The 26,708-nt window shown below is 41.0% G+C and overlaps 1 protein-coding gene across 1 annotated transcript in view; it reads left to right on the forward strand.

Moving 5' to 3' along the window:
• Positions 1–24,432, forward strand: part of LOC148076068 (roundabout homolog 2) — a 56,227-nt gene extending 31,795 nt beyond the window's left edge. The window contains exons 6-26 of the mRNA XM_087795071.1: positions 968–1,095; positions 2,584–2,708; positions 4,402–4,573; positions 5,077–5,282; positions 8,043–8,124; positions 8,252–8,420; positions 11,152–11,318; positions 11,495–11,616; positions 11,755–11,971; positions 12,331–12,449; positions 14,152–14,323; positions 15,348–15,560; positions 16,240–16,282; positions 16,358–16,494; positions 16,557–16,835; positions 18,688–18,817; positions 20,770–21,071; positions 21,210–21,326; positions 22,685–22,864; positions 23,156–23,277; positions 23,907–24,432. Coding sequence (XP_087651197.1) covers positions 968–1,095; positions 2,584–2,708; positions 4,402–4,573; positions 5,077–5,282; positions 8,043–8,124; positions 8,252–8,420; positions 11,152–11,318; positions 11,495–11,616; positions 11,755–11,971; positions 12,331–12,449; positions 14,152–14,323; positions 15,348–15,560; positions 16,240–16,282; positions 16,358–16,494; positions 16,557–16,835; positions 18,688–18,817; positions 20,770–21,071; positions 21,210–21,326; positions 22,685–22,864; positions 23,156–23,277; positions 23,907–23,918 — 3,214 coding nt within the window. The 3' untranslated portion in view covers positions 23,919–24,432. The remainder of the gene's footprint in view (positions 1–967; positions 1,096–2,583; positions 2,709–4,401; positions 4,574–5,076; positions 5,283–8,042; positions 8,125–8,251; positions 8,421–11,151; positions 11,319–11,494; positions 11,617–11,754; positions 11,972–12,330; positions 12,450–14,151; positions 14,324–15,347; positions 15,561–16,239; positions 16,283–16,357; positions 16,495–16,556; positions 16,836–18,687; positions 18,818–20,769; positions 21,072–21,209; positions 21,327–22,684; positions 22,865–23,155; positions 23,278–23,906) is intronic.
• The last annotated feature ends 2,276 nt before the right edge of the window (positions 24,433–26,708 follow it).

Below are 26,708 nucleotides of genomic sequence, written 5' to 3' on the forward strand. Positions count from 1 at the left end.
TTTATTACTCAATATGTATGTTTTCATGATAATAAACTTTAGTCGTTTTTACGTAAATCTAAACAATCACAAAATGAGCCATGCAATATTAACCAATCAGAAGCAACATAAGGCGGGTCTATCACCGAAGGAACCACGCAATATTAACCAATCAGAAGCAACATAAGGCGGGTCTTTCACCGAAGGAACCACTCAATATTAACCAATCAGAAGCAACATAAGGCGGGTCTATCACCGAAGGAACCACGCAATATTAACCAATCAGAAGCAACATAAGGCGGGTCTATCACTGAAGGAACCACTCAATATTAACCAATCAGAAGCAACATAACATTCAGTCATCAGTAGATTGTTTTGCAGGTCGTATATTTTTGGCTTTGAGTCAAAACTTAAAAAATGTAATATCAATCATGACTTGTGTTTCTGGGCTGCATGTGCTTTTTGAAGTTGTGTAGGGGAACGAAAATGATCAGCAGACAGACTGATGAATGAATGAATTAATGGCTGAGTGCAGAAGTGCAGCGTGGAAAAGTTAAAGAGGTTATAATGTGTAATCTGGCGTGTTACTCAGGCTCACCCTGCTATTAAGACGGATTAGTCCACTTTGGCAGAAAGAAAACACATCAGTAGTTGTGTACATGATTGTTGTTTTTCACGTTTCATAAATTCTGCCTTGTGTTTTACGCTCTGATGAATGACTCTTATTCATTTAACATTTTAATTAAATGTTTATGGCCATTTTATTCAAACATTTATTTCATTTACCAGCTGAATTTACATTAAATGCTTTCCCAGCCACATAGCTGACACAGAAGGTGACACTTCTGTGCTCCTTACAGGCACGTGATTGACAGGAAAAGAAATGACATTTGCTTTCAGCGCCAAGTGATTTTTGTTTGGCTGTATGTAGATCAGATTAGCAGCGGCGGCAGATAGCAATCTTCATCATTTATTTTCTCATTTCCAGGTTCGAGATCCGCAACGGCAACAGCCTGCGTTTGTTCCGTGTGAAGGAGCATGACGAGGGGACGTACACCTGCACGTCTGAGAACAGTGTGGGCAAGACGGAGGCTTCAGCCATGCTGCAGGTCCATGGTAAGAGGCTTCATGCATATTGCATACGCCCTGGAAATCCAGCACACAGACTTTGGCATGCATAAAAAAGCTCTCATACTAGCCGCATGTTCATGCATAAGGTAACAGCAGCCGGTCACATGAAATCAGCTTTATACAAAAACATGCCCGTTTTTTTTTTTATATCTGGTATCAGTGCGGGTCCCTGTCCAGTGGTTCTGCCAGGAGCTTATGTTAAACCGTATGGATTACGCCATTTGACAGATGTTTAGTTGACTCTTGCCAGTGAGTCGTCCCACTATTAATACGACATGGCTCCTTCATCTCACTTGGCTCCTGCATGTCCTCCCTCTCTTTATCTAAATAGTCTGAGGCGTCGTCATACTCTAATGCTTTTATCAGTGTAAATGAAATCCAAACTGAGTCATTTTCATTCGCTCTCCCTCTGCTCCCCCCCCCACCCCCCTTCTCCTTTGACTCTCTTGCACCGGTTTTGTTTTGTAGCTCAACGTTTCATCTGTCTCATTAATTTTCCATCTCTGTCTGTCATTTCCAAACCCTATTATTATTCCAGTATTATTCTTGTCCCAAAAGTTGAGCACCAAAATCCTTCCACAGAAATGTGTGTTTTGCCTTCATTGATGCTCCTAATTTCATTGTGCTTTGGTTATTTCTGTCTGGCTTAATCTTCTGTCAGTTAGAAATTTTTTGAAAATGACTCTGCATTTACATTAATTCAAATGTATGATATCTGCGATATTATCATAATCCTTTTTAACATCAGAGCAAGGATATATTCTGAGAAGTTCTGTGACCTTTTATCACACATTTTGCAGGTGAACGTAAGAGCAAAAGGGAGGTGTTATATATATATATACAATACAGTTGTTATAATGAACTCCAAAACATTTGTTTTAAAAACCCAACATTGAGCAATACACGGATATATTTTAAATAAAATACTGATGAAGTAAAAGAAAAAGATATTAATAGATAATAATAATAATAATAATAAGCCATTTCACAGTTTGTTACAGTCATTTTGACTGATCTATTGGTAAATGACTCCAGTGAATTGAGCCAAATATGTGTTTGCCCACTGTGGCTGTGAGTGTGTGTGAGTGTGTGTGCGTGAGTGTGTGTGTGTGCATGTGTGTGTGTGCTTGTATTTGAGATTTGTTGGATGGGGAAAATCTAGGCCGGAGAAGGTTTTCATGCAGCCGGAAGTGCGGGCCAATTATTCAGATCAGGGCAGTGGTCAGTGTAAATCTGCAACGCTCGCTGGGCTAATGTAGCACTTTGACCCCAGAGTGGTTATTTCTGTTGGTGCTCTGATATTTTATGCAGATGTGATGAGGACGACTGTGGTTGCTGCTTTTTTTATGAAAAAAAAAACAGGGATCAAATATATTTGGAGGTCCAGAATGTGATCAGCTCGCGGGGGATAATTACGGCAGGTAATGATGGAGGTTGAAGGTTTGAATGCTAATTGCCTCTTCCTCTCTCCAGTGCCACCTCAGATCGCCGCCAATCCACGAGACCAGATCGCCACGCAGGGACGGAGCGTCACCTTCCACTGTGGCACCACAGGAAATCCTCCTCCTGCGATTTTCTGGCAGAAAGAGGGCAGACAGGTAAGTCTAATACCTGGTATCATTATTGATCAATTCTTCAGAAGAAGTTAGTTGGGCAGATGAGTCCTATGCCCGAAATCCTTCCATGTTACTTAATTTGTGTCGTTAAAGCCAATTTAGTCACCATCGTTGTAAAACAATCAGACCTTTTATGTGAATGTCCATCTATAATTTGCCTCCATTCATTTAAATATTGGTTCTGTGCCTAGAATTCTTTTTTCAACAAGCCAATTGATCAAGTACGTGTAGTAAAGTGGAGGAGTCGTTTTGCTGCAGGGCAGCGGTCAGTAGCTTTTGTAACGTAGAGAGCAGCATCAGTAATGGCTCCATCCTATGAGATACAATATGTGTATCACTCCAGGAAGCACACCTCTCAGTCATGGATCCATTATGGCACTGTGTTATACTGTCACTCTACAACCAACGGACTATTAACATATTTACCTGTGCCGCTCAAGTGACACCTGTTGCTCTGTGAGGATCTTGATGTTCTCATCAACACTATTTATACCTTACACCATCATTTTCTCTGTTTGTTGGGAAAAATAAACTTTTTTTTCCATACCTTCCCATGTAATAATAAATCCATTTACAAATTACAATAATATAAATACGAGACACTAAAATCAACACATTAGTTGTAAAATGTAATAAGCATACATATGAGAGGGAGGTGGAGCAGGAAGACACCAGGTGTGGGTGGTGCTTCTCCAGGGCAGACTGGCAGAGAAACTGTGACCTGGTTTCACGTCTGTTGTTAGAGAGCAGGAAGTTTGGAACAATGTATTTTCAGCATTATGACCCCCCACGACACTGAAGTTAAGCCTCTTAGAGGAATGAAAGATGGATTGATGTGTGTCCTGTCCCTCTTTGTCGGAGGTTCTGTAAACATCTGCATGTGGAAACATCCTCAGCCCTTTTCAGCCTCCCGGAAGCCACAAAGTGTTGAAGATGAAGACTTTTGAGCCTACAGTGTGCAACTGTTTATTTGAATTTAAACATTTTTTTATACAGGGTAAAAGGTAAATAAATTATCAAGAGAATTATTGATTAAAAAAAGAGTTAAAAATACACTGTAAAATAATACAACTTTAGAAGATGTGTAAGATTAAAAAAAGGGGATTCAAGTAAAAGTGTATTTAAATAAACAGGATTAATAACATTTTTATGACATAATAAACAGATTACAATTAAGTTATCAGTAAATACAAATGTTTATGTATGTGAAAAAAGGAGAAATTATTTTATTTATATAAAAAAATGTTAAAAAACCATAAGTGATCGAAAGTGTCTGGAAAGGGAAAATGAAAAAAAAAGAATATTGTGTGGAAGAAAAAAGTATTCTTAAACAACCTATATCAATAAACTATGAACACTTGTCATTAGCATTAACAAAGAAACATATTCAATGGAGAATTAATATAGATAACAGGGGAACAAAAAATAATAATGACTAGAAATAATAATAAACAATTTGATTGACTTGTTCTCGTTATGCCTCTCTGATCCCAGCTACTCTGGGAGGCAAATACAATTCAGTTATAGAAATGTATCTAGAAGTTTGAGGGTGCCTTTCCCAATCTTCCATCTGCACACAGTATTTGGGCAATTGACCTTCTAAGTAAATGAGAATAATTAATCAGAACAAAAGCAGCTCTCTTCTCACGCAGCTTTTCTCTGATCGCATCCTTAGATGTTGCTGTTTCCCGGGCAACCGCCATCACAGTCCGGCCGCTACTCTGTCTCCATGAGCGGCGATCTCACCATCGCCGACGTCCACCCTGAGGACTCTGGGTTCTACATCTGCCAGGCCATCAGTGTGGCGGGCAGCGTGCTCACCAAGGCGCTGTTGGAGGTGGAGGGAGGTGTGTGTCGAGTCCAGGAAGCTGCAGATTCATGTATTCGCTAGCAAGCAGAAATGTTAACAAGCCTGTGGACTCACTCTGCCTGCCTCTTAACTAGGACCACAAATTGTGGCCCTCGCTGTGAGAACGCTCGTTTTGATCTTAACATCTTTTTTAATCAACCTTCTAATCTGTACAAGCCAGAAGAATGTTTCTCCTGGAACTGTTTACTCTCTCAATGGTAAAATGATTTAATTATTTCAAATTAGTTAAACCTGTCATCACTTTCCTCCGTCATACATGTTGACATTAATGTTTCATGGAGGAATGATGAAAATATTTTTAAAATAAACATTTTCTAGAACTGCTATGCTGCCTTAACTTATTAAGGCTAGAACTGTTGAATTGAGCTTGCTCACCACTTTCAGAAGAATATCTAGCCCACCTTTAAGTCCTGCATACTCCTTTTTCGTCTGTTAAAGATGCCTTTCTTTAGTTCTGAATCAGTTTTCTTCTCCTGTCAGGTCCTTCAGGCAGGATTCCACCCATCATTCGTCAAGGCCCAGCCAATCAGACGGTATCTCCGGGTTCAGCAGTCCAGCTGCACTGCCGTGTAATCGGCGGGCCCTCCATCAGGATTTCTTGGGAGAAGGACGGAGAGAGACTTCAGGAGAGCAGGCCTCATCTGACCTTGGTGGAGAACGGCACTTTAGAAATCAAAGATGTGTCGGTGAGTCTGTTTTCTTGACAGGCTACCAAATATTGCTGTTTGGCTGTCACACCAGATTTCGGCCCCCAAGGTCATTTTAAGAGAAGATTGAATGTGTTCGGGATCATCGCCAGGTCATGTCTTTGTTTTATTTGAATAGTTTTTAAAACAGCCACGAAAAAAGATCTCCCTAGTTTATTGAAGACGTAAGTACAGAGGTCCGGGTCCACACAGGGGAGCTTGATTTCTCCACGACAGCAGCAGACGACATGAGCACTTGTGAGAAACACTATTGATTCACTGTTTTTTTAAATGGCTACCATTCGTACCAGAAACGTACTTTTCTCGTTTTATAAAATAGAAAGATTTGATAGTGGATTCAGGTGTGCCAACATGGTCTGAGGGGACTTTTAAAATGCAGACCAAGATACTTACTTGCTTTTTTTCCACAAAAATCTAGAATACAAACTTCCAGGGCTACCAGGGGTATTTTACAAATGGTATTTTGCTGGGACAACACAGTGACAACACCAATGAAATAGCTCACACATAGTTGTGAAATCAGTATAAGAAATATAAACAAAAAAATTGTCAAAACACACTGTAACACTGACGTTTATTTGCGAGGGATGAAGATGAAACCAAGCAGGATAATTGAACATCCTTCATATTTCCTGGCGCTATAAGAAAAATATTATTTGTGTCTGGAAAACTTCTTCTTTGTGGTTCACAAACACTCAGAGGAAGAGTGGAAATGGACCACGTTGACAGTGCTAACTCATCCATGCAGATATTTAATTGTTGATGATTAGTTTGCAGCTGGACTTTATAGCAACCAGAACTCCACAGCAGTGTTAAAGAGGCTGTTTGATGGAGGCTTGTGGAGGTTAGAGAGAGAGCAAAAAAAGGACGCATCCTTAATGAACCCAGGACAGCTGATTAATTACCCACCAGGCTGACTTTAACTTCTCGCCTGGACCACCAACTTCCTCTCACACGGCTTCTCTAGACTCACACTCGCTCACGTGCACCAGGCGTTGTGCTTAGTGCAACAGAAGAGCTGCATTAGTGTGGCGTTCAGACGGGGACTAAAAAATATTTACCCTTGCTTTCCCCCTCCCTGCCGGACGTTAATATTTCAGCGCCAGCGGAAGTCATCTCAAGAAGCTCACCTGCTCAGACACCGTCTGTCAGCCAGAGGTCAGCGCTGCAGCTGATGATCTCATATGGGCTGATGATGGTAGTCAGACTGGCGCAGCGGCAGTGGAGCGTGCCAGTGCTCAGCTCACTATGTACACATAGGAGAGTCTTCTGGAGAGAAGGAAGAAAGAGTTTCATTATCACAAAGAAGGATGATGAGTCAATGTTGAGCTCCTTCAGACTCTTCATGAAAATATAAAAATCTGTGTTTAAGAAAACAGTTTCTGCTCTTTAGTTATCAGGAAAATGAGCTTCTGTATGGAGCCTCCAGCGTAGTAAAAACCTTAGTCAGCCTCAATAAATGTGATACAGCTGCGGAAGATTAATTCAGATATGCTTCCTTGGAGATACGCTGATATATGAAATGGGGAGCAGATCAGTCTGACATTTAAAAAATGTAGCGTGTCATGTATTTTTCAAATATTCAATGCAGCGTATTCCATTTCGCTTTCACAGGCTGAATACAGAGTCTTAAAGTGAGTTTCCTCTTGAATGTGTAACAGCAGGTTTTGGTAGCTCAGATCTTCACGGTGAGACAGAGATGCATTAAGCCTTCTTCTGTCTGTGCTGCTACATTCTACTTTAAGACCGTCTATGAATTGTATGTCATGTCAGAAGTTCATAGAAGAAGAGCCAGAGGCGGATGTAAATTTACACAAGTTGCAGAACAAAAATATGATTTATTAACAAAAATAATTCAGAAGTCTTCAATCTATTCAATTAAAGTATTGTTCTGATACATATGTTGATAGAAGTCAGATTTAAAAAAAAAAAAAAAGGTGTTAAACTCAGTTTATGAGGGGCCAAAATGATGAAAATAATCAGTACTGAACAATCTATCACACAATGCTTATGACCAGAGACAGTTGATCACAAAATACCACCAAGTTTTTTTTTAAAATAACTATACACTGTATTGTGCTTCATAGATCCTTTAACTCTAGACAAATGTTTCCATTACAGACTATCTTCATTTAGACTTTGAGATAAATTGTGGACTATAAAATTCTCTGTTTAGTATAAAAAGTGTGACAAAGGAACTAAGGATTTCATTTTTAGACAAATATTCACAGTGATGCTCTTGTAGGCCACATAGAATAACTTGCTGGCTGCAATTAAGCCCTCTGCCTAAAAATGTCAGTTGTACCAAAAATAGGAACCAGATCCAGGAATGATTAGCTGTACTGGTTCTAGAATCACGTTCTGGCGTCTGCTTAAAGTGATTTTCAGCTTGTTTCTTGTGAAAACAGAATCTAACAGGATGCAACTATATAAGAAAAATGCATTGTTTAACGTATTTTTTAAAATAATTTTGTCACACTTTGCAGTTCCTTCTTAGGTGTTTAACAGATTGTTTTCTTGAGTAGGTGATTTCGTGTTGCAGGGTGGTTACAGTCTACATGAATGTGAACAACCTGCAAGTTCTGAGCTTATTCTCTTCAGTTAATGCTAAAGCGTCCTGCTTTACACCAGCTCCACTATTCTGATGAAGCCCTTTGTTTATCTCAGTCTCTAAGAAGCTTGACGCTGCTTTCAGCGTTTGTTCTCCTCACGTCTCAAATGTCGACTGCTGTTCAACAGGACTCCGACTCCGGCATGTACACGTGCGTTGTTTCCAGCGCCACAGGGGAGTCGAGCTGGAGTGGGCTGCTGACTGTCAGAGGTACTTTCACCAAAACTCTTCACACTTTGTCTTTCTGTTACACGCAACGCTGCATCACTCTGAGGCCTCCGAGCTCCCTCATCTGCATTCTGCTTCTAAGTTCAAACACTTCCTCTCACTCCAACAGCAGACGGATTCTCCTCAATATCCAGAGTCTCTGAGTTCATCCAGCTTCCAGGACCTCCACAAAAGCCTGTTGTGACCGAGGTGACCAAGAGCACAGTCACGCTCACCTGGCAGTCCAATCCACACGAGGGCGGCGCGGCAGTGACGTCGTACATCATCGAGGCCTTCAGGTGACCTAAAAATATTACCGTAAAGACAGAAATAAACAGACACCTGTGCAGAGATGCGGTCAGTGTATATTTTGAGGTCTACATTATTTTTGTCTTGATATTGCTCTAACCATCCTCTCTCAGCTGATCGTGTGCTGCTGGTTTTGGGCACATGTTGGTTTGTTTAGAGATTAATTGACCTAAAATAGGATCATTTCGACTCTTGTCATGACCGTGAGCAAAATCACCTTCACTTTCTGCCCCTTTCATGGACCTTGTAAAAAAAAGTAATCCCTCGATTAACATTCAAACTACGCAATTTTGAAGTACATTATTTAACCTCTGGTGAAGAAGAATAACCTAATGTATGTCTATAATGTACAATATATATGTTTAATTATAATTCATATAATATATATTTAATATTTTTAGCTCAGGAATACTTACATAAAACGAAAAAAAAAACATTACAAGATGAACTCAAGCATTCTTCCAAGACTCAAAGTAGAGCCACAGTTTGTCTGTAGCTATGGCTGAGTTTGTTAAATGAGTATGTTAGGAGCTTCTTTTCAAACCTTAAAATCAAGGACCAGGTGGAGGAGTTGCATATTCACTCTTGGTTGACATGGCAACAGCATGTGATCAAATAGATGCGATCTGTTACCCACCAAGCTTCTTTAAACACAATTAATTTTAGCATCATTGAGAAACTCAAGTTATTTTAAGCGAAAGTAGTAACTTTTGCCTTTTGCACAGTTTGTCCAGCGAGTGAGAGTGAAGACAATTATTTTTTCCTGGTCAGATCTGCAGCTCTTGCCTTTCCCGGGGCGATGTTGTGTGTTGTATGAGAAGGGTGTGGGGGGAGGCAGAGCAGCGCAGAAATACAGACACAAAAAAGTCAGTGATGAGCCCAGTGTGGCAGACTTGCACACAAAGAGCTGATGAAAATCCACTGAATGTTGAACGCTCAACCAGCGAGAAATTGCCTGCAAGTGTTTGTTGTTCTGGGGCAACATCAAGACAGATATATAAACTTTGCAACACCAACGCTTACATAAAATACAAGGAAAAGTATGATTTTATAAAGTCATGTGAAGTCGCACTCATGGCAAATGAGTCCAGCAGATTTAAAAGGTAGAACATTTGGTGAGGGAGGCAGGGGAGAGGGGAGGAGGAATGATGAGGAGAAAATGGTTCTGCTCATCGTAATTACCTCTTCGCGACAAAAATATCAAATTGGGCTCATATGTTGGACTGTTCTTACCCTTGCATGGTCACATTTGGAAAATAGCTTGTCGTTTAGCCGAGTCATTAATTTTTTAATTTTGCTAGTTTAAGGGGCCCACGTCAATTTGTCACTCTCCCCTCAGGAAAAGTTTATTTTGGCCATCTAGTTTTTATTGTTACAGTTTCGTGTGTATCAACGAATATAGTATGTTTTGTCCACATGAACACCAAGACTATGAAAGAGAGAACAAAATTCTGAAAAGCATTTCTTTAGCGTGTGCAATCCGCTAACAAAACAAAAAGGTTTTTAGATTTTTATTTCAAAGACGATTGGCTTCTTTAAATCAAATGTAATGTTTAAGTAAAGCTAATAAGCTAAAGGAGAAAAGGTAGACAACCAAAGTGATGAGAAAGGGTGTCAGAAGTAATTTAATAAGCAACCCTTCAGAGCGTTTGGGAATTTTTTTTTTTACATTTTCTATAGTGAACAAGTGCAGTAGTAGTCTCCAGCTAATATTTTGAAGGAGGTCTTCACTTCATGTCACAAATGTGAACTTTAATGTGAAGTAATTTTGGGCACAGTTTCCGCAAATCATTAGGGATTGCTGGTTTGAGAGCAGGGGGAGAGACTTTGGAGCCCATTCTTGATGTGGAAGTCCCTATTGTTTACTTAGGGCACAAGATTGCACCTAAAAGAGTTCAAAAAAAGGTTCCTATGTTGGGTGTCTAGAGAGAGACTTTTCAAACAGCAGGAATTGCTGTACAACATTGCACAAGACTGTAGAGGAAGTGAAGTCATGAACCGAATGATTCAACCGGGGTTGATATCTTAAGATTCAATAATATTAAAAGTAGGAAAACTTTATAAAACACTTCTTACAATCATACCACTGAATATATCATCATTCATGGAATAATGGTGAAAATATTAATTTGTGAATTGTATGATTTAAGACACAAAGTAGAGATAAAAGAACTTTGGAAATGCAGAAGAACCCACCTTTGTTAGCGATAGAGTGGGTTGGTACTCCAAAGATCGAGTGTGAGGGCAGAGTGCTGTTAAGGGAACTTAGATTTTAGGGGGGTTGTTGTAAGTCAGCCTTTAAGAATGAACTACATACATGTACTATAATACCTGTGATATTTACTTTTCAAGTTCTGTTGACTATCTTTTAAGTTAACAAACCTGATGAGACTGTTGTGTGTTTTTTAAAACAAATAAATCTCATCTTCGACCAGTTTATGAACATCAGCAATAAGTGAATTACACACTGCAGCTGTCACCTCCACCCTGCAACATTATCAGGATATCAACGCTGTGGTGCGAAAATATTACCTTGTTATCTGCTAATAAGACAATAATGACGCTCTCTAGATAACACCGGCATCTCACCACGAGCAGGGAGAGAGCTTGATGAGGTCACAGTGGGATAATTGATTTGAACTACTGCCTGAACCCCTTTTGATGCTTTTAGTGAGGTTTTATTTCAAGACTTTAAATTGAACCGCTGATTTCCTCCTCCAGCCAATCGGTGGGCGGCACCTGGCAGACGGTGGCCGACCAGGTGCGGCATGAGAGACACACAGTGGTGGGACTCTACCCCAACACCGTTTATCTCTTCATCGTCCGAGCGGTGAACTCGTATGGCCTCAGCGATCCCAGTCCGATCTCTGAGCCGGTCAGAACTCAGGGTGAGTAACTTAAGCAGATATCTTTCTCTCTAAATAATCTCCCTTTTAGAATCAACTTCTCTATTAAGTGCTTTTTAATCATGGATTCACTAGCAAAGCTAAGGCTGATAATGCCCCTGAACCTACTCTTCTCTGCTCACTCTCTCTTCTGGGTTATCCTCTGGTGTGTGTTGCAGACGGTAGTCCGACTGAACAGGGACTGGACCACAGGCAGGTGCAGAGAGATTTAGGAGAGGTGTCTGTCTACATGCAGAAGCCTGTTGTGCTGTCTCCATCCAGCGCCAGGATTTCTTGGACGGTGAGTAAAACAATTTGGCACTTGTCAGAAGGTGAACGGCTGCGAGAGAAGGTTGCCCAGGTGCACTTTAACTTCCAGAGCTCCTTCAAACTTTCCACCACTGCAAGATCGAGCTAACAACCTGATTAACACCTGCAGGTCGCCCGTCAGTCGCGCTACATCCAAGGGTACCGAGTGTTTTATAGGACCATTGGAAACTCCTGGTTGGTCAGGGATGTAGAGGCCACGTCGGATCACACTGTCGTTCTTTCGGATCTGCTCGGAAACACTGAGTACGAGGTCAAAATCCGACCTTATTTCAACGAGCTGCAAGGTCACGACAGCCTCATGGTTCTCCTGCAAACTCCTGAAGAAGGTAAGATGATAAATTAGATCATAAACTTTTTATTTCATCTGACTTCATTGACTAATGCAATAAAAACATTGACTTCCTACTCAAAGGTCACAACTTCTCTATTAATATGTTTTACAACAACAACTACTTGTAACTTAAAAAAAACTATTTATAAGACTGTTTGAACAGGGAAGATAATATCGTGCTTAAGGATCAATCAAAATTTAACCTTGAAATGCAACGGAAATAATAAAGACAATTGTGTTATTGAGAACAAAAAAATCACATGTGCAGTAAAAATATTCAGGATGTCGACGATGAGTCACAGTGTTGACTTTAAATGTGTTTTTGTGACATCAAATGTGAATATCTGCCGTCAGCGCTCAGCTCTGGACCTCAGGCCGTGTCCGTGGTCCAGCTCAGCAACAGCTCCAGCATCAGTGTCTCTTGGGAGCCTCCGCTGCAGAACGTCCAGTTCGGCAACATCCAGGAGTACAAGGTGAGCGATGACCTCTCATGAAGAATTGAAACCGACACTCTGATCTATCTCACCTGAAGCTCGATTATGATATTCAAACAGAAATCCCCATTAGTCAGTTAGTTATTTTTCCCATCCCTCCACTGATGTTAAGGCCATACTCCTCTAAAGTGACATCATCTGTTTGCTCATATATGTCTGTTCATGGCACTGATTACTAATTTTCAAGCTGCTATTCCAAGAACAGAAAAACAAAAAGTTGGAACACAGAGTCTCTTACTTGCTGCCATCTGTGCCTGAACTGCCCATGTGATGTTTACGTCGCACTGATTCCTAAATCAACAAATGAGTCTTAGTTAAAAAGTATCTGCATAGATTTCGATCACATCATTTTTAAATTAGCTATACTTCTGAGAAGGAGCTCCGTGGAAGGTTGTTAAGTCAGCTAGAAGAGTGACTTACCTGGTCAGGTCCTACAGACCTTTTTCTTCTTGACATGTGGTTTGGTGGCTGCTGCTGTTGGAAGACAAATAAAAAAAATGTGCTGACTGGTGTATTTGTCTATCTAGAGCATCAGCCTTTTCTGAAATGGCCAGATCTGTAAACACACAGTTGGTCTTCTTAAACGTTTCAGGAAAATTACTTTCATAAACTTTTTCTTTCTTCAAAGATATGTTGATTAAAGGATTATATTGGTTATATATTTTGTTAAGCATGAAGACAAACGGCAGAGACAACGCAAGGGATAATACATAATTTTAGATTTTCAAAAGTGTACAATGGAAAATTATTAAATTACATTTCATAATAAAAAACTTTCAGAAGTAAAAATAATATATACGTTTAGTTTTTCCAAATGTTTGACAAAATGTATCACCTATACAATCCTTTAATCAAGATATTTATGTGTTGGATGGAGAAATAAAGAGTAAATGAAAACTAAGTTAATCAAATTTGCCAGCTAGTTGTGTGAGGACAGGTTACAGATGTTTACAGCACAAGTGTTTTTCAGCCTCTGGGTAACCTTGACCCTGAAATAACGAGGTTTTAAATTTTATTTTGTGGTTTAAATTTTTTCTTTTGTAAGAAAATAATGTGTTTTAATTCAGTTTTTCACAGTACGTTTTTTCATTTATGAAAACAATGGATGGGGAAAAAGAGGATGTACTGCTCTAGATACTGACAATAGGGCTCTGAGGTCTGTGGATCAGAATCTACTGATGGTTCCTCACACTCAGTTCAAGACCAGAGGAGAGAAATCCTTCCAGGCTGTTGCTCCTAAGCTTTGGAACAATCTTCCTCTCTCTCTGGGTTTGATGGAGTCTACTGACTCCTTCAAGAAACATCTTAAGACGTTTTTATTTGTGCAGGCTTTTCCTTGATTTTCTGGAACTCCTGTGTTGTTCTTGTGATGTCTTGATATACCTGTATATGACATATATTTTATTGAGTATTGTTTTGATTGTTTAAGCGCTTTGTGACCCTGGTCTGGAAAAGCGCTCTATAAATTTAATTACTAACTTACTTACTTACTTACTAACTTACTTACCTCTGCTGTCTCAGACTGTTTGTCATAATGTTAACTAATTTTAAAAATGGATCTGTGGTTTCCCCATCTGTGAGGATTAAAGAGATATTTCCGGGTCAGACTTCAGCAACACAGCTGAACAATTGAGCCTGATTAATATTCAGGCGTTAACTGGGCTTGTCATGCTGCCATCAGGTCTGGTGTGTGGGCAGCGATGTGCATCAGGAGATAAACCGGACAGTGGACGGGGCGGTTCTGTCCATCCTGCTGACGGGCCTCCTGCCTGATGTCCGCTACAGCGTCACCGTGGCGGCTGTCACTGGGCTCGGAGTCGGTGCCCAGAGCTCGCCCGTCAGCTTCCTGCTCGGTAAGTCAGTCAGAAGGTTATTGATGCTGAGGATGTTTGTGGATCAGTCAGGTCACATGACTGACGGTTCTGTTTGAATTTCAATTTGTTCTCCACACACGGCGTAAATGAAGGGTGGGGAGACTTTTGTTACCTTGGAAATTGGAAAAAAAAACAATTTCCCAAAGGAGACCTCCTGAGGGATCAATAAAGTTCTACCTAACCTAATATTAATTTAAAACAAAATCCTTTAACAGCACTTTTAAAAAATGAATAGATTTAATTATCTTAAAATATGTTCTTATATTTAAATCAAAATTGATTGTTTTATTAGTAAAAAAAAAGATTTGTGAAATAGAAGAAACATGTGGTTTGTATTAAAAGAATTTATTTTAATTAAACTGAAAATAATGATTAATATATCCAGTATAAAATCGATGTTTAGTAAATGATACAAAGACAATAAAAGAATGTGTCGTCGCAGTTTATGTTACACTCTTTCACTTGCTGCTTTTCACTCTCCACCTCTGAATCAGCAGCTATTTTTAGTAGCAGTGTTGGGAAATACTCCCATTGACTTCCTTGCGATGTTGGAAGGTGAAATCAATATCACTCTGATCTGCATTAAATATGAAGTTCAAGCTGCGGCGCTGAGCCTCAGGTGGGACAACCAACATTTGAGAGTGCAAAGTCAGTTCAAACCAGTCAATAAGTTTCTCACTCGAACTGTTGATTTAAGATTTTGAATCATAATTACTATTCTCTTGTGATCACTTATAATTAAGTATGTTCATTCTCTACATAAATCATACTCTGGTTTTTCGGCAGATCGACTGGAGACAACCTGCAAAATAATGGTTACAATGAATACTAACAATATTTCAAATATAATCAATAATATATACATATTTTGTGGCGTTCATTGTTCGCTCTTTCACGATTGATGTTTGAAGAAAAGGCTTTTAATTGCAACTGAATCTATCAACTTCACCATCTTGAGTAGATGTAAGAGTATTTTTCTTAACTCTTAGTTTCCACCCAGCAGCTCAGCCGGTGTCGTCCACGCCGGTGAAGAACAACGGCGACCTCAGTATCTCGGAGCAGATCACTACTGTGGTCCGGCAGCCGGCCTTCCTAGCAGGACTGGGCGTGGCTGCCTGGCTGGCTCTGGTGGGCTTCAGCAGCTGGTTCTACTGTCGCCACCGTAGGAGGAAGCAGCTGGGTCACTACACCACATCCTTCGCTTACACACCAGCAGGTGAGTGCACGGGCCGCTCTGACACGGACACACTTCACCACTGACCTGGACTGAAGATGATATTTAAGTGATGAAGGATGTTTGTATTAAAGCTCTTCCGACAACATAACTACTTCTTTATTGTTCCATTGTCTGCAGCAACCACTGCTAAAACTGCTCCAACTTCTAAAACTTGATTCCAGATCACAACCGTGGTGTTTAAAACTTTACTTTACACATGATTCCGATCCCACTGAGTGTGTGGAGATATAATCTGTCCATCTGGTTCTCAGTCTGCTCTGTGCTCTCCTCCCGGACACCAGTTCTATGTCCACCACAACTACCTCTAGTATGATTTTGAATACCTCAGTATTTTAGCTTCAACTTTGGTTAAGTTTAGAACATTTGCTGTTCTTCAATGCGTTGCTCACCTGGGCTCTAATTTTACAACTCTGTGTTGTAATTGTTTTAATTGCTTTTAAAATTCATTTTTGTTCATATGGGGTGAAAACAAAAAAAATGCATTCATTTATTTATATTGATTACACTCCATTGAATATTCAAGATACGTTTATATATATATATTTATGGATAACACAGTTATCTTCTCAGGGGGTTCATTACATGGCTTGGCTCAACAGCCATTTTAATTGGTAAAATAAGTTTAATTAATTCATTACTTTTTCTTTTCTCCCTGCAGCTGGGTTTGCTCACAATGAAGGATCTGGAATCATCAACGGAGGGTAGATAAGTTCAAACCTTTTTACACCTTTCCCACCATGTCGGCCATTTTCAATGACGTGTTTATGTGCACCTAGACCCGGCATGCTGGGGTCCAACATGGGCAACTACCCGTGGCTGGCCGACTCCTGGCCGACACCCACCCTCCCGCACACCAGCAAGGAGGCGGTCAACTGCAGCACTGGCAAACTGGAGTCGGAGAGATTCTACAACAGTAAGAGGGTGTGAGTTAGGTGATGCTAATCGATGTGAGGGATCATCGTTGCTTCTCTACAGCCATTGGCATCTCCAACTTCGCAACCCACTCGGAGAAACACAGCTCGGCGTCCAACGACAGTCCCATCTACAGCACCATCAACACGGTGGCAGATGAGGAGCTGCTGGCCTACTACGACACCTACACCAGCGCCACCTACAAACAAGGGCCGGACCCCTACAGCAGCAACCCGGCTCTGTCCAACAAGGCTCTGGAGCAGGACCTGGACCAGTGGACCCTTCAGTTGGCAAAGTCCGGGTCCGAATATGCCAAACTCCAGTACAACAAGAAGAGTAGTGGTGAGTTCTACACCTCGATCGCAGCCTCCTGATCGTGGAGTTGAGCCAAATTTGATCAGAGAGCGCCGCAACAAGGCTGGTTGCCATGGAGACTTATGATTTGGTGTACCTCATGTTGTGATTTTCAACAATGGCTTATCTCTTGCTGCCAAAACACACTCCTTTTTAGAATCATGCCATTTCAATTTTGTCAGACGTTCAGGGACGTGTTGCAGCCAAACAATAAGCAGGCATTGAAATAAAACCACATTTTTACACAACATCATTTCACACATCCAGGATTCCTACAAAGCCTTGAGAAGGAAACAGGGTGGCACAGGAAGACAAAGCAGGATTTAAGGATCACATACTTTTGACATCTGTGATCCTAAAGGGACTGTTGCTCCTTAATTATATTACACAGGGACCTCCCACTATTTTTAAAATACATAACTTCCTGAGGCGCACAGGGAACCTACGTCACATCAGAATTTAGCATCAGCCCTGCAGGTTGATCTGTCAGACTCTGTAGACGAGCTCAGATGAGAAATCATGTCTCTATCACCATCTCTGTCGTTCAAAGATGGTGGATGGAAAACAATCTGGTCCTCACCTGCCAATAGGTCAAAGCACAGATCTAAAGGTGACTTGTTGTTCTTACTGACAACCAGAACTCTTCACACGCCGTATCCTTGAGGTGATCTGCTGCAATGGTTACATAAATAGAAGATGTGTCTGGTATATGGTAAATTCATTTACTCCTTTTTCATTGAAATTGACTCTGTGTCACATGAGTTACAAATGGTTTCCTCTTCTTAATCTTTTTTTAATAAACACAAATCTAAAGTAAACAAGCTAGTATAATAATTAATCTGATCTGAGGGCAGTGTAGAGTCTCCTTGTATAGGCAGTGTTGGCTGTCGCCCAGAACAAGGATGTTGAACTCGATCATACAATGTGCCAACATTTTAAACTGAGTCCAAATTGTAGTGGAAATTTATATTTTAGGCTCAATTATCCTCAACTTAAATATAAAAGAGAAGTGAGAAAATGTGACAGTTTGACAAACGTGGCCTCGAGCAACTAAAATAACAACTAGATTAATAAATATATAATAGTGTTGCTGAGTCATGCGATGTGTCAGATTGTCATTTTGTTTAAGAAGAACACAGACACAGATCAATATTTCTTTGCAAAACAAATACATGGACAACAAACGAATCACATCAAAAAGTGTTGACATGATGCTGCAGTTGCACACATACAATCAGAACATTACATTTAAATCCTCCTACTAGACATGATAACATCACAAAATAAAATGCCACAAAATGCAAAAAGCACTGATAGTATTTTTGAAAAAGCTGTGTTTAAATGGCAGCACTTGTGTAACACTTATGTAACACTTATCTCAGAGGCCACAGTCGGAAACCTGTTTTTCTCTGGAAAATACATTTTTGAAAAAGCGTGATTAATTCCGGTGATCACTTCCTGGTCCTCCCGGTCTAATCTGAAACCCCCCTAAAATAATGAATATCATGTGAAGATAAACGTGTTCAAACAGAAAACAAAACTTCTTTCTGATACTCCTTCATGGTAAGAGATAAAAGTGAACTCAGTCTAAACCTGCAGAAACACAGTCTAGAGTCAGACCTATCTTCTATTAATATGTCTTCCCTAGTACCATTTATTGCCTGCACAGCCAGAAGAGAGTGTAGGATGGGACATCACTGGGTGGTGATAGGAAGGAGGACCAGGAGCTTCTCCAACAAGCCATTAATGATGAACTGCGGCAGAAAAGGATGCTTCACAAACCTTTGCACTGTTTTCCTTAAAGCACCTCTTTTAAAAATGCTCCTTCTGTCTCTCACAGACAAACTGGTGAAGCAGAAGTCGGCCGACTCCTCCCCTAAGATAACGCCGCTCACCTGGGTGGACGTCCTGTCACTTCCTCTTCCTGCAAACAAAGAGCAGACCGGCGAGGGCAGAGAGGAGCAACACAGGTGAGATCAGTCAGGAATGTTTTACCTGAAACCTCCCTGACGTCTCTTGTGAGGGGAGTAAAAAGTGTTTTATTTAACCGTAGGCGTTGGTTTGTTATTACAGTCATCTCCCCCAGATCACAGAGTCAGGCAGACAGATATTAAAACCTTCGCTGCGACGCTGCCAAGACTGTCGGACTCAACTTGATGGAAGTTTCTTGTCAGGAGACTTTTCAGACTGAGAAACAATGTGTCCGCGAACATCAAGTAGAACGAGAGCTGAGTTCATAAAGAGACAGACCGTCCGCTCTAATGGCTCCTGACAGACAGGACTGTAGCGGGGTTGGAACGGAGGCTTTTAAATGGTCTTTTCTAATGACATTAGCCTTCGTGTGACAGACTGCGTTAGCGGTCCTTGTCCTCAATGACACGTCCATCAACAAATTAGCCTTGATGGCTCTGATGTGACAGCATGAATCACGGCTAGTGGTCCAGACATCAGATTAAACAGCTCTATTTTACAAAACATATTCAACTTGTTTTGAGAAACTTGTCTTTGTGATGAACTAATACTGACATCAAAGCTCTCAGTGTGGGTGTCATTTAGATTAATCCTAGACCCGTGCTCAACTGGTACAGTCGCTCAAATGCTGCCTTAAAGGGATAATTCACCGAAAAAATCTTGTTTCACTAATTTGCTACTCACTCTCATGTGGACTAAGGGTTGGGATTATTTTCAGTCGTCCGTGTCAGCATACACACTGACGCCGACAACATGCGTTGTTGCTGTGACACTGGGAGATTCCGCTACAAACAGTCTTAAAATAGAGAATTATTTAATTGTTTCAGAATAATTTTTCATGCCAGAACTTCCAAGCAAGAGGCACTTCACAGACGAGCAGTGTGGAGGTATTTGGATGGTTTTGATTTGTGTCTTTTTGGACTAACAAAACATTAAATGGAATAATATTCTGCCTATAACTCCAAAAAGACATGGTTTACTCTTAATAATCCCCAATTAGTCAATTCAATTTTATTTTATTTAAAGTGTCTTATCATAACAAAGTTTTCTCAAGACACTTTACAGTTTAAGACTGTAGTGGAGAAAGGAAAAACAGATCCCAGCAACTCAACAATGAGTGAATCACAGCGTGGCAGTGGTGAGGAAAAGCTTCCTTTTAGAAGGCAGAAAACTTGAGCAGAACTCAGTGTTGACGGCCTCCTGCTGTGACCGACTAGGAGGGTGGATGGGGGGTAGACCGATGGATGGAGAAAAGAGTGAGGGAAGATACAGTGAGAGGAAAGATGAGAGTATAGAGTAGAGCAGAAGAGTCCCTGGAGAGAAGAAAAGTGTGGCTTTAAACTGCACAGGTGATTAATAGAATGCAGGAAAGAAGGATACAGAGAGAAATCTCAGTGTCTAAAACTCCTCCTTCAACCATCTAAGCCTATAGCAATATAAGAACAAGGGCTGGTCCAGGTAGTCGACATGAGGCTGGGAAATATGATGGAAAATACACTTTTATTCTGAATCTGGGATAATCTGCTGCTTGAATGTACGATAGATGGGAATGTGTCGACCATGTCTGAAAGTTCGTTATTTCTAGTGTTAAATGTTTTAATTAAGCACAAAAATCTACTGTCATTTTCTTGTTAAGTTTCTAAAATGTCAGAATTCCGCAGACATGCAAGAAAGTGTATGTTATACTGATGGTCTTATGGTGTTCTACCAAGACTTTTAATCCCAAAATGCTGAGAGAAGTTTTTTTTTAGATGTGAGCTAAAAGCTATTCTTTACTTTTATTTACCCCCGCACTTGGTTAAACGTTGAGAACGGTTCAAGCAAGCTAAAAAAGACATCTGACCTCTTTGACAGTAAAATAATTCAGGGGGACCATTTTACCAAACATAACCATACATCCTGAGCCTGTCTTGATAAAAGTTTGACACAAACGTCTGCTGGTGTTCCGCAGTTCAGAGGAAGAAGAAGACTGGTGTCCTCCACTTCCTGCCCGGACTTACCTCCAGGATGCTTCAAGGGAAGAATTGTCCAGCCTGACCTCCAAACCAGATCAGTTGTCTCACACGTCCGGGTTCTCGTCCCCCCGGCGAGAAGCCTTGCAGCCCCATGGTAGTCCACGCCTGCAGCACCTTGACCTGATGGCCCAGGTCTCCCAGTCCAACCCGGATCTGTTCACCATGAAGGCCAGCGGCGGTGAGATGTACCACAGCAACCAGTGGGCGGACACCTTTAAGGGGGACAGTCTCGGCAAAGGTCGGTTCAGGTTCTTTTCCCAGCACAGGACATATATAATTGAATGAATTGTTGCTCGACTATTTCCTGGTGGAAACCGTTTTAGAAGTTTTTTCAGCCACCACACCGTCATCCAGAGTGACATCTCTCTCTTGGCAGGACAAACTTCTGTGTGTGCGGTGAAACTGAGCCCTGGAGCATCTGCCAGCAGATCCAGGGCCAAGAAGAAGAACCTGAAGGAAGGTCCGGCTAAACAAGAGCTGCTCGGCCATGCAGGTATGACTCACACTGCAGCTCATCTGGGTACTTAGAGCCAACACAAAAGTTCTGCCGACACTCTACAGAGGCTTCGGCAGAATTGTGGATTTGGTGTTGACAGATGAAGCCGGAACACAAACAGCTTTGAACACAGAACCTCCTTGACAGCGGCGCTCGACGACTTTCCCATCAGCCTCGACCGTCATCTGTGTTTAGAGCTAATTAGTCTCAGTCGGGCGCCTGGGGGGTCGAGTCAGAGGTGGAGATGAGTCTGTCACTGTCTCACCGCTAATCTGCTTCAGAGACGGCGGCTTATTTGCTAACACCATCGTATTGATCGCAGTTTGGTCCTTGAGGCTGCGGCGGTGATTCAAAGTCAGTCAATTTTCAGAAAATCCATGAAAACACTCAAGACGCTCGCTGAATTTGTTGCTGCAGTTTTAGGGTTCCATCGTCCAATGAAATATGCACATCTTTAGCGTAGTAAAAAACTTAAACAGCTAAATGTCACGGAAATAGAAGTAGTGAGTTAAAAGAGTGAGCCTGCCATTTAAATGTGCATATTCATTAAGAGCTAAAAATGCAAATGACTGATTTAAGGTTGCCGTTTAGTATTTATTGTACACACAACCCCACCAACACTCTTCTGCAACAAAACTAAGCCCATTACCATCCCCAATCTTTCCTTAAAGTAAGAAATAAAAAGAGAAATATATTTTAAAAGACAAAAAAAATGCATGGTATTCCACAGTGACAGTAGTATGTGGCACTTTTTCCTTGAGTTTTACTCATTTCAATTCCAGTCTTTAAAAGTCTTTGAGCTGGCTTAATTCAGTCAACAGATTTCCCCATTTGCAAAAATGTCAAATTGTTCCCTTAATTATTTATCTTTTTTTATTCCCCTTTTTTTAAAACATGTTCCAGCGCTAAACCAGTTGTGACATACCAAGTCATGTGGATACGAGGAAACATTGTCCGGCACATGTGGACAGATGAAGAGACTTTTCTCAAGATATACACATTCTATGAAGAGTCTGGTGTCCTGTCCAGTGTGTCCTCTTGCACGCACCAATGGTAGCTGGTGTTTTAGATATAGAAATAGCAAAACATTTGAGGTTTTTAAATAGAGTAAAACAACCTTCACCGACTTTCTCTCTTTTGTGTCTTAATATCCGGCGTATATTGAGAATCAAAATCTTTACATGCATTCAATGTCAGTTGGAGATATTAACAGAGTAATAACTGCAGTACCGCAACAACACAGCCCTTGCCTCCCCAGTCACAAACTTTTAATTTTGTCTCAGCATGTTGTCCTTTTTCCGATATAACCAGTAGATTAAATAATATTTCCTCTCTTTATCTGCACTGGTATCCAGAACTCCCCCCTCCTCCGGTGCCACCACCTGCCGACAACTCTCTGCAGCTCCTGGCTGACATTTTAAGCCGCAAACGAACCGACAGTGAAAAGAAAGAAGGGAGCGGATCGCCCTCTGTTCAGCGGAAGGCAGAGCATTTTTCCCCACACAGAAGAGGACCGGCCAAGTGGTCCTCACAGGGTAAGAAGAGTCCCACCGAGTCAATAACTTGAAATGTTACCATTGCTCTGAGCGTCGAGAATAAAAGAACATTTCTGCCCCTGCAACACGTCTGAACAGCTGGACTTCAAATTGACGTCTTTTAGTATTGTGCAAATCCCCTCTGGTGGAGAAAACAACAACAAGCTCTGTGTTTGTACACACATTACTTCATAGCTGCTCTTGGAAGCGGGGGGTCTCCTCCAGTCTGTTCCATCACAGTCAGCTTAACCTATATAAGGCGACTCACCCTCATCCATTTGTCATCTGCAGATGAGAATTTAATCCAGTACGGTCAGTCCTCCCTCCAGCAGAAGCCACAGATGTCAGGCTATGGATCCCTGGGTGGCGGAATCTTCCCTAGAACCTCTACTGCTCCAAGAAGCAGAGACCAGGTACTTCCTAAGTAATCCAATGCAGCACAGAGATAGCAGAGGAAAGATTGTGATGTATTTACGTTGATTTGCAAACAATTTAAATTTAAGTTTAAAAAAAAGAAAAGGCAGAAGAAGCTAATGCAGCTTGGTTAAGATCATGTCTGCCTTTTAGAGGTTTTCTAGACTCTTCTAATATTAATAATTATAATCTGAAATATTGATATAAATATACAATGGAGATCTTCAAAGTAAAAGCTTCCAGTCATGATTCATGATAAAAAAAAGTAAGATAAACGCTGTTGTCGCAGAGAAAAACATGTCCCAGCCAATCACAGTGAGCGACAGTGACAAGAATAAAACTTCCTTTTAACAGACAATCCAGACTCAGTGTGAACGGTTTTCTGCTGGGAGACCGGCTGGGAGGGAGAAGGGTGGGGGTGGAGAGAGTATTAGTCATTAAATAATAAAAAAAAATCCTGACTGTAATTAAACTTTCCAAATTATTCAATTTTGTGTCAAATGAAAGGGAAATAAAACCACATAGTTTTCGCGGGCATCACAAAGCTAAACAAAACATTCAAACTAATGACGGATGATTGAGATAATGACTCTAAATGTACCTCGCTTTTCTTATTGTTCTCTTTCAGAACATCATGTGACCGTTGTCTTATTTCTCCCTGGTTTCCTCGTCCAGTCTGCTCCCATGGCTCTGTTAAAAAAGTGAAGAAGAAAAAAAACATTACAGCCTGCCATCTGCCTTTCCCCAAAACTCTCCAAGATGTCCTGAGTGAATCCTGCATCAAGTATCTGAACTGCTCCATCAAACCTGATACTTTCACGTCTGTGCGCGCTCACGTTACTCTGCTTTGTAATGCCGTAGTAACGTGAATAGCATTTTATCTAAATGTTCAAGTGTTGTGGGGCGTCTCAGGAGGACTAATTAATGAAGACAGAGATAGTTGAACAGTAACACAGAGCTTTTTTCTCCATCTGTTAATAAAATCCCACCTATGAACTTGACAACAGGCCAGAATCAAGAGCGTCGCTCCGTGGGTGATTCAAGCGAGCCAAGATCAAGTGCATGGTTCGAGGCTCACCTCCGCCATCCGTCCACGCCAACATTGAGTTTGTCCTGCAGTCTTTGGATTAAATGGTGAACGTGTGTGACTCTGACTTTTTTTTTTCATTTGGATTATGCCGTTACAATGTTTATCCAGCTCCGTGTGGAAACAACGATGAAAGGATGTTTTTAAAGCTGTCGTTGATTTCATGGTGGTTCCACAATAAACTCAGAGTGACTTGATTATAAAGACATTTTCAGTTGAGAACAATCTTTCTTGCAAACCCACCGAATCCTCAGACAGTAGAATGATGCTTAAACATGCTAGCAGAGAGCAGTGTGCTAGAGAACTACAATATATTTATCTATTCACCTTTGGACTGTACAGCACTTAAAAACAACTATCCAACATGGACATTGTTGAACATTGGTCTAATGACTATCAAATTCATGCGCTCAGTCCCACTGCCTTTGGCTGTGATGTGGCAGTGGAGACTCAGAGAAGTGTCTGGACGAGGTTAACTTTTTTTGGAGGCAAAACATCATGTCACCCATGAGGTACATTTTTTGATGCAAAGACAATGATGACAAAAAAACAAAAAAAAAAGATCTTACTAACAGGGGTGTTACTTAAGGAAGATACTTAGACAGTAGAGCCATAAACGTGTGGCATGTTTTAAGCAGCTGAGGTAATACTTAAATATATTCCATATTTTGCTAAAACACAAATCACAAAATGACATCAATAAATCTTTTTGTTCTGGGTGGGCCCAAGATCAGACCACTTAACATCTACAGGGGAGCCTCCATAAAACTTCTAGTAATTTAATTTACATTTCTGGATTAAAGAAGTAAAGTGTTAAATAATTCAAAATATTTTATCTCTAACCAACCAATTGAAACAGAATAAAGCGTTGCAGGAGCGTCTCTAGACATACACTCCTCTCACTTAGTCAGCTCAGATGCACCCTCATTCACTCTTTTGTGTACATTATATTTATCCTCATGAAATAGACTGTTTTAAACTTGTGACCAGATATGACATATTACCTCTGACGTCTGAAGAGATATTTTTGGGGCAGCAGTTTACGATTGTATTTGCTGTCCACCCTGACAATGAGAAGACAGAAGGCAGGAAGTGGGTCACCTGGTCAAATGGAGTGTGTGTGAGCTGTTGTGCATGTTTTATGATCTCATCTGTGTGTGACTGTGTTGTGTGTTGTCCCTTCACCTCACCGGTGTGTTTTCTGTGTTGAGATTTTTAAAAAGGCTCAATAAAAGATTTGTTAGTAAATGTGCTTCTTTCCTCTGTGGATTACATTGAGGGGATGTTGAGCTGTTGCAGACTCACAGTTTTGAGTGTTATGCTTTGGCTCTGACCCATAACTCCCGAGTCCCTCAGCAGTTTGGTGGTGGATGTTTCCACAAACCCTAATGACTGGCAATAAAGGTTTTCTGATTCTGATTGTGAATCATTTTCAAAATTATAGAGTGCCATCTGTTGGCCTTTTCAAATGCATAGTGATACAGCATCATCTGCTTCCTGAAGCCTCATGAAGCCTCAACAACAACCCTCAACACTAATGTACCAGAGAAAACAACAGAAGAAAAATAGACTGACAGACACAGACAGACAGACAGACAGACAGACAGACAGACAGACAGACAGACAGACAGACAGACAGACAGACAGGCAGGGAGACGGACAGGCAGACAGACAGACAGACACACACACAGACAGAGAGACAGACAGACACAAAGACAGACAGACAGACAGACTGACAGACATAAATGACCCGGGAGCAAAAAGAAAAGAAAAGAGATCCAAGCTGACAGAACAAAGTGATGCCGATAGATCTGAGAGGGATTGTGTCACAGCGGGAGGTCACTGGTTTGTATACCAGGTTGATTGGAGCCAGGACAAGAGAATTTTTGGCTACCAAACAAGTACAAAAACAGGATCAAGTTCAGACTTTTCACTGCAGCCAGTTTGTAATCTCGCCTTTGTGACAAATGAATAACTAAAAAACTGGCAGATGTCTTCAAACTGTTGTGAAAGTTCTTGTTTTTTAACAACTCCCGCAGACAGCAGGTTACTTTCATCCGAATGACAGCAGACGGAAATGAAAAAGTCTTTGGTGTCGGATGGTTCGTCTGGCTCCGGTGAGGAGATGTTAAAGTTCTGTAGTCACTTGGCGTGGAAGCAAGGTTGGCCTGCACGCTTCTTGGCTGAGAGCTGCAGGTCTCACCAGGCTGGAGGAGGAATGTAATCCAGGCAATTTGAAGGGTGAGTTGGGCTGCAGGTTTGAATGTGCAGGTCTGTTGCTCGAGTGGCACGTTCTCTCACAGATGGCTCAGCGCTCTGACACTTTTTACATCTTCCAAAAAA

This window comes from Callionymus lyra, chromosome 7 (genome assembly GCF_982586985.1).
Source record: "Callionymus lyra chromosome 7, fCalLyr1.hap1.1, whole genome shotgun sequence".
Taxonomy (NCBI): Eukaryota; Metazoa; Chordata; class Actinopteri; order Syngnathiformes; family Callionymidae; genus Callionymus; species Callionymus lyra.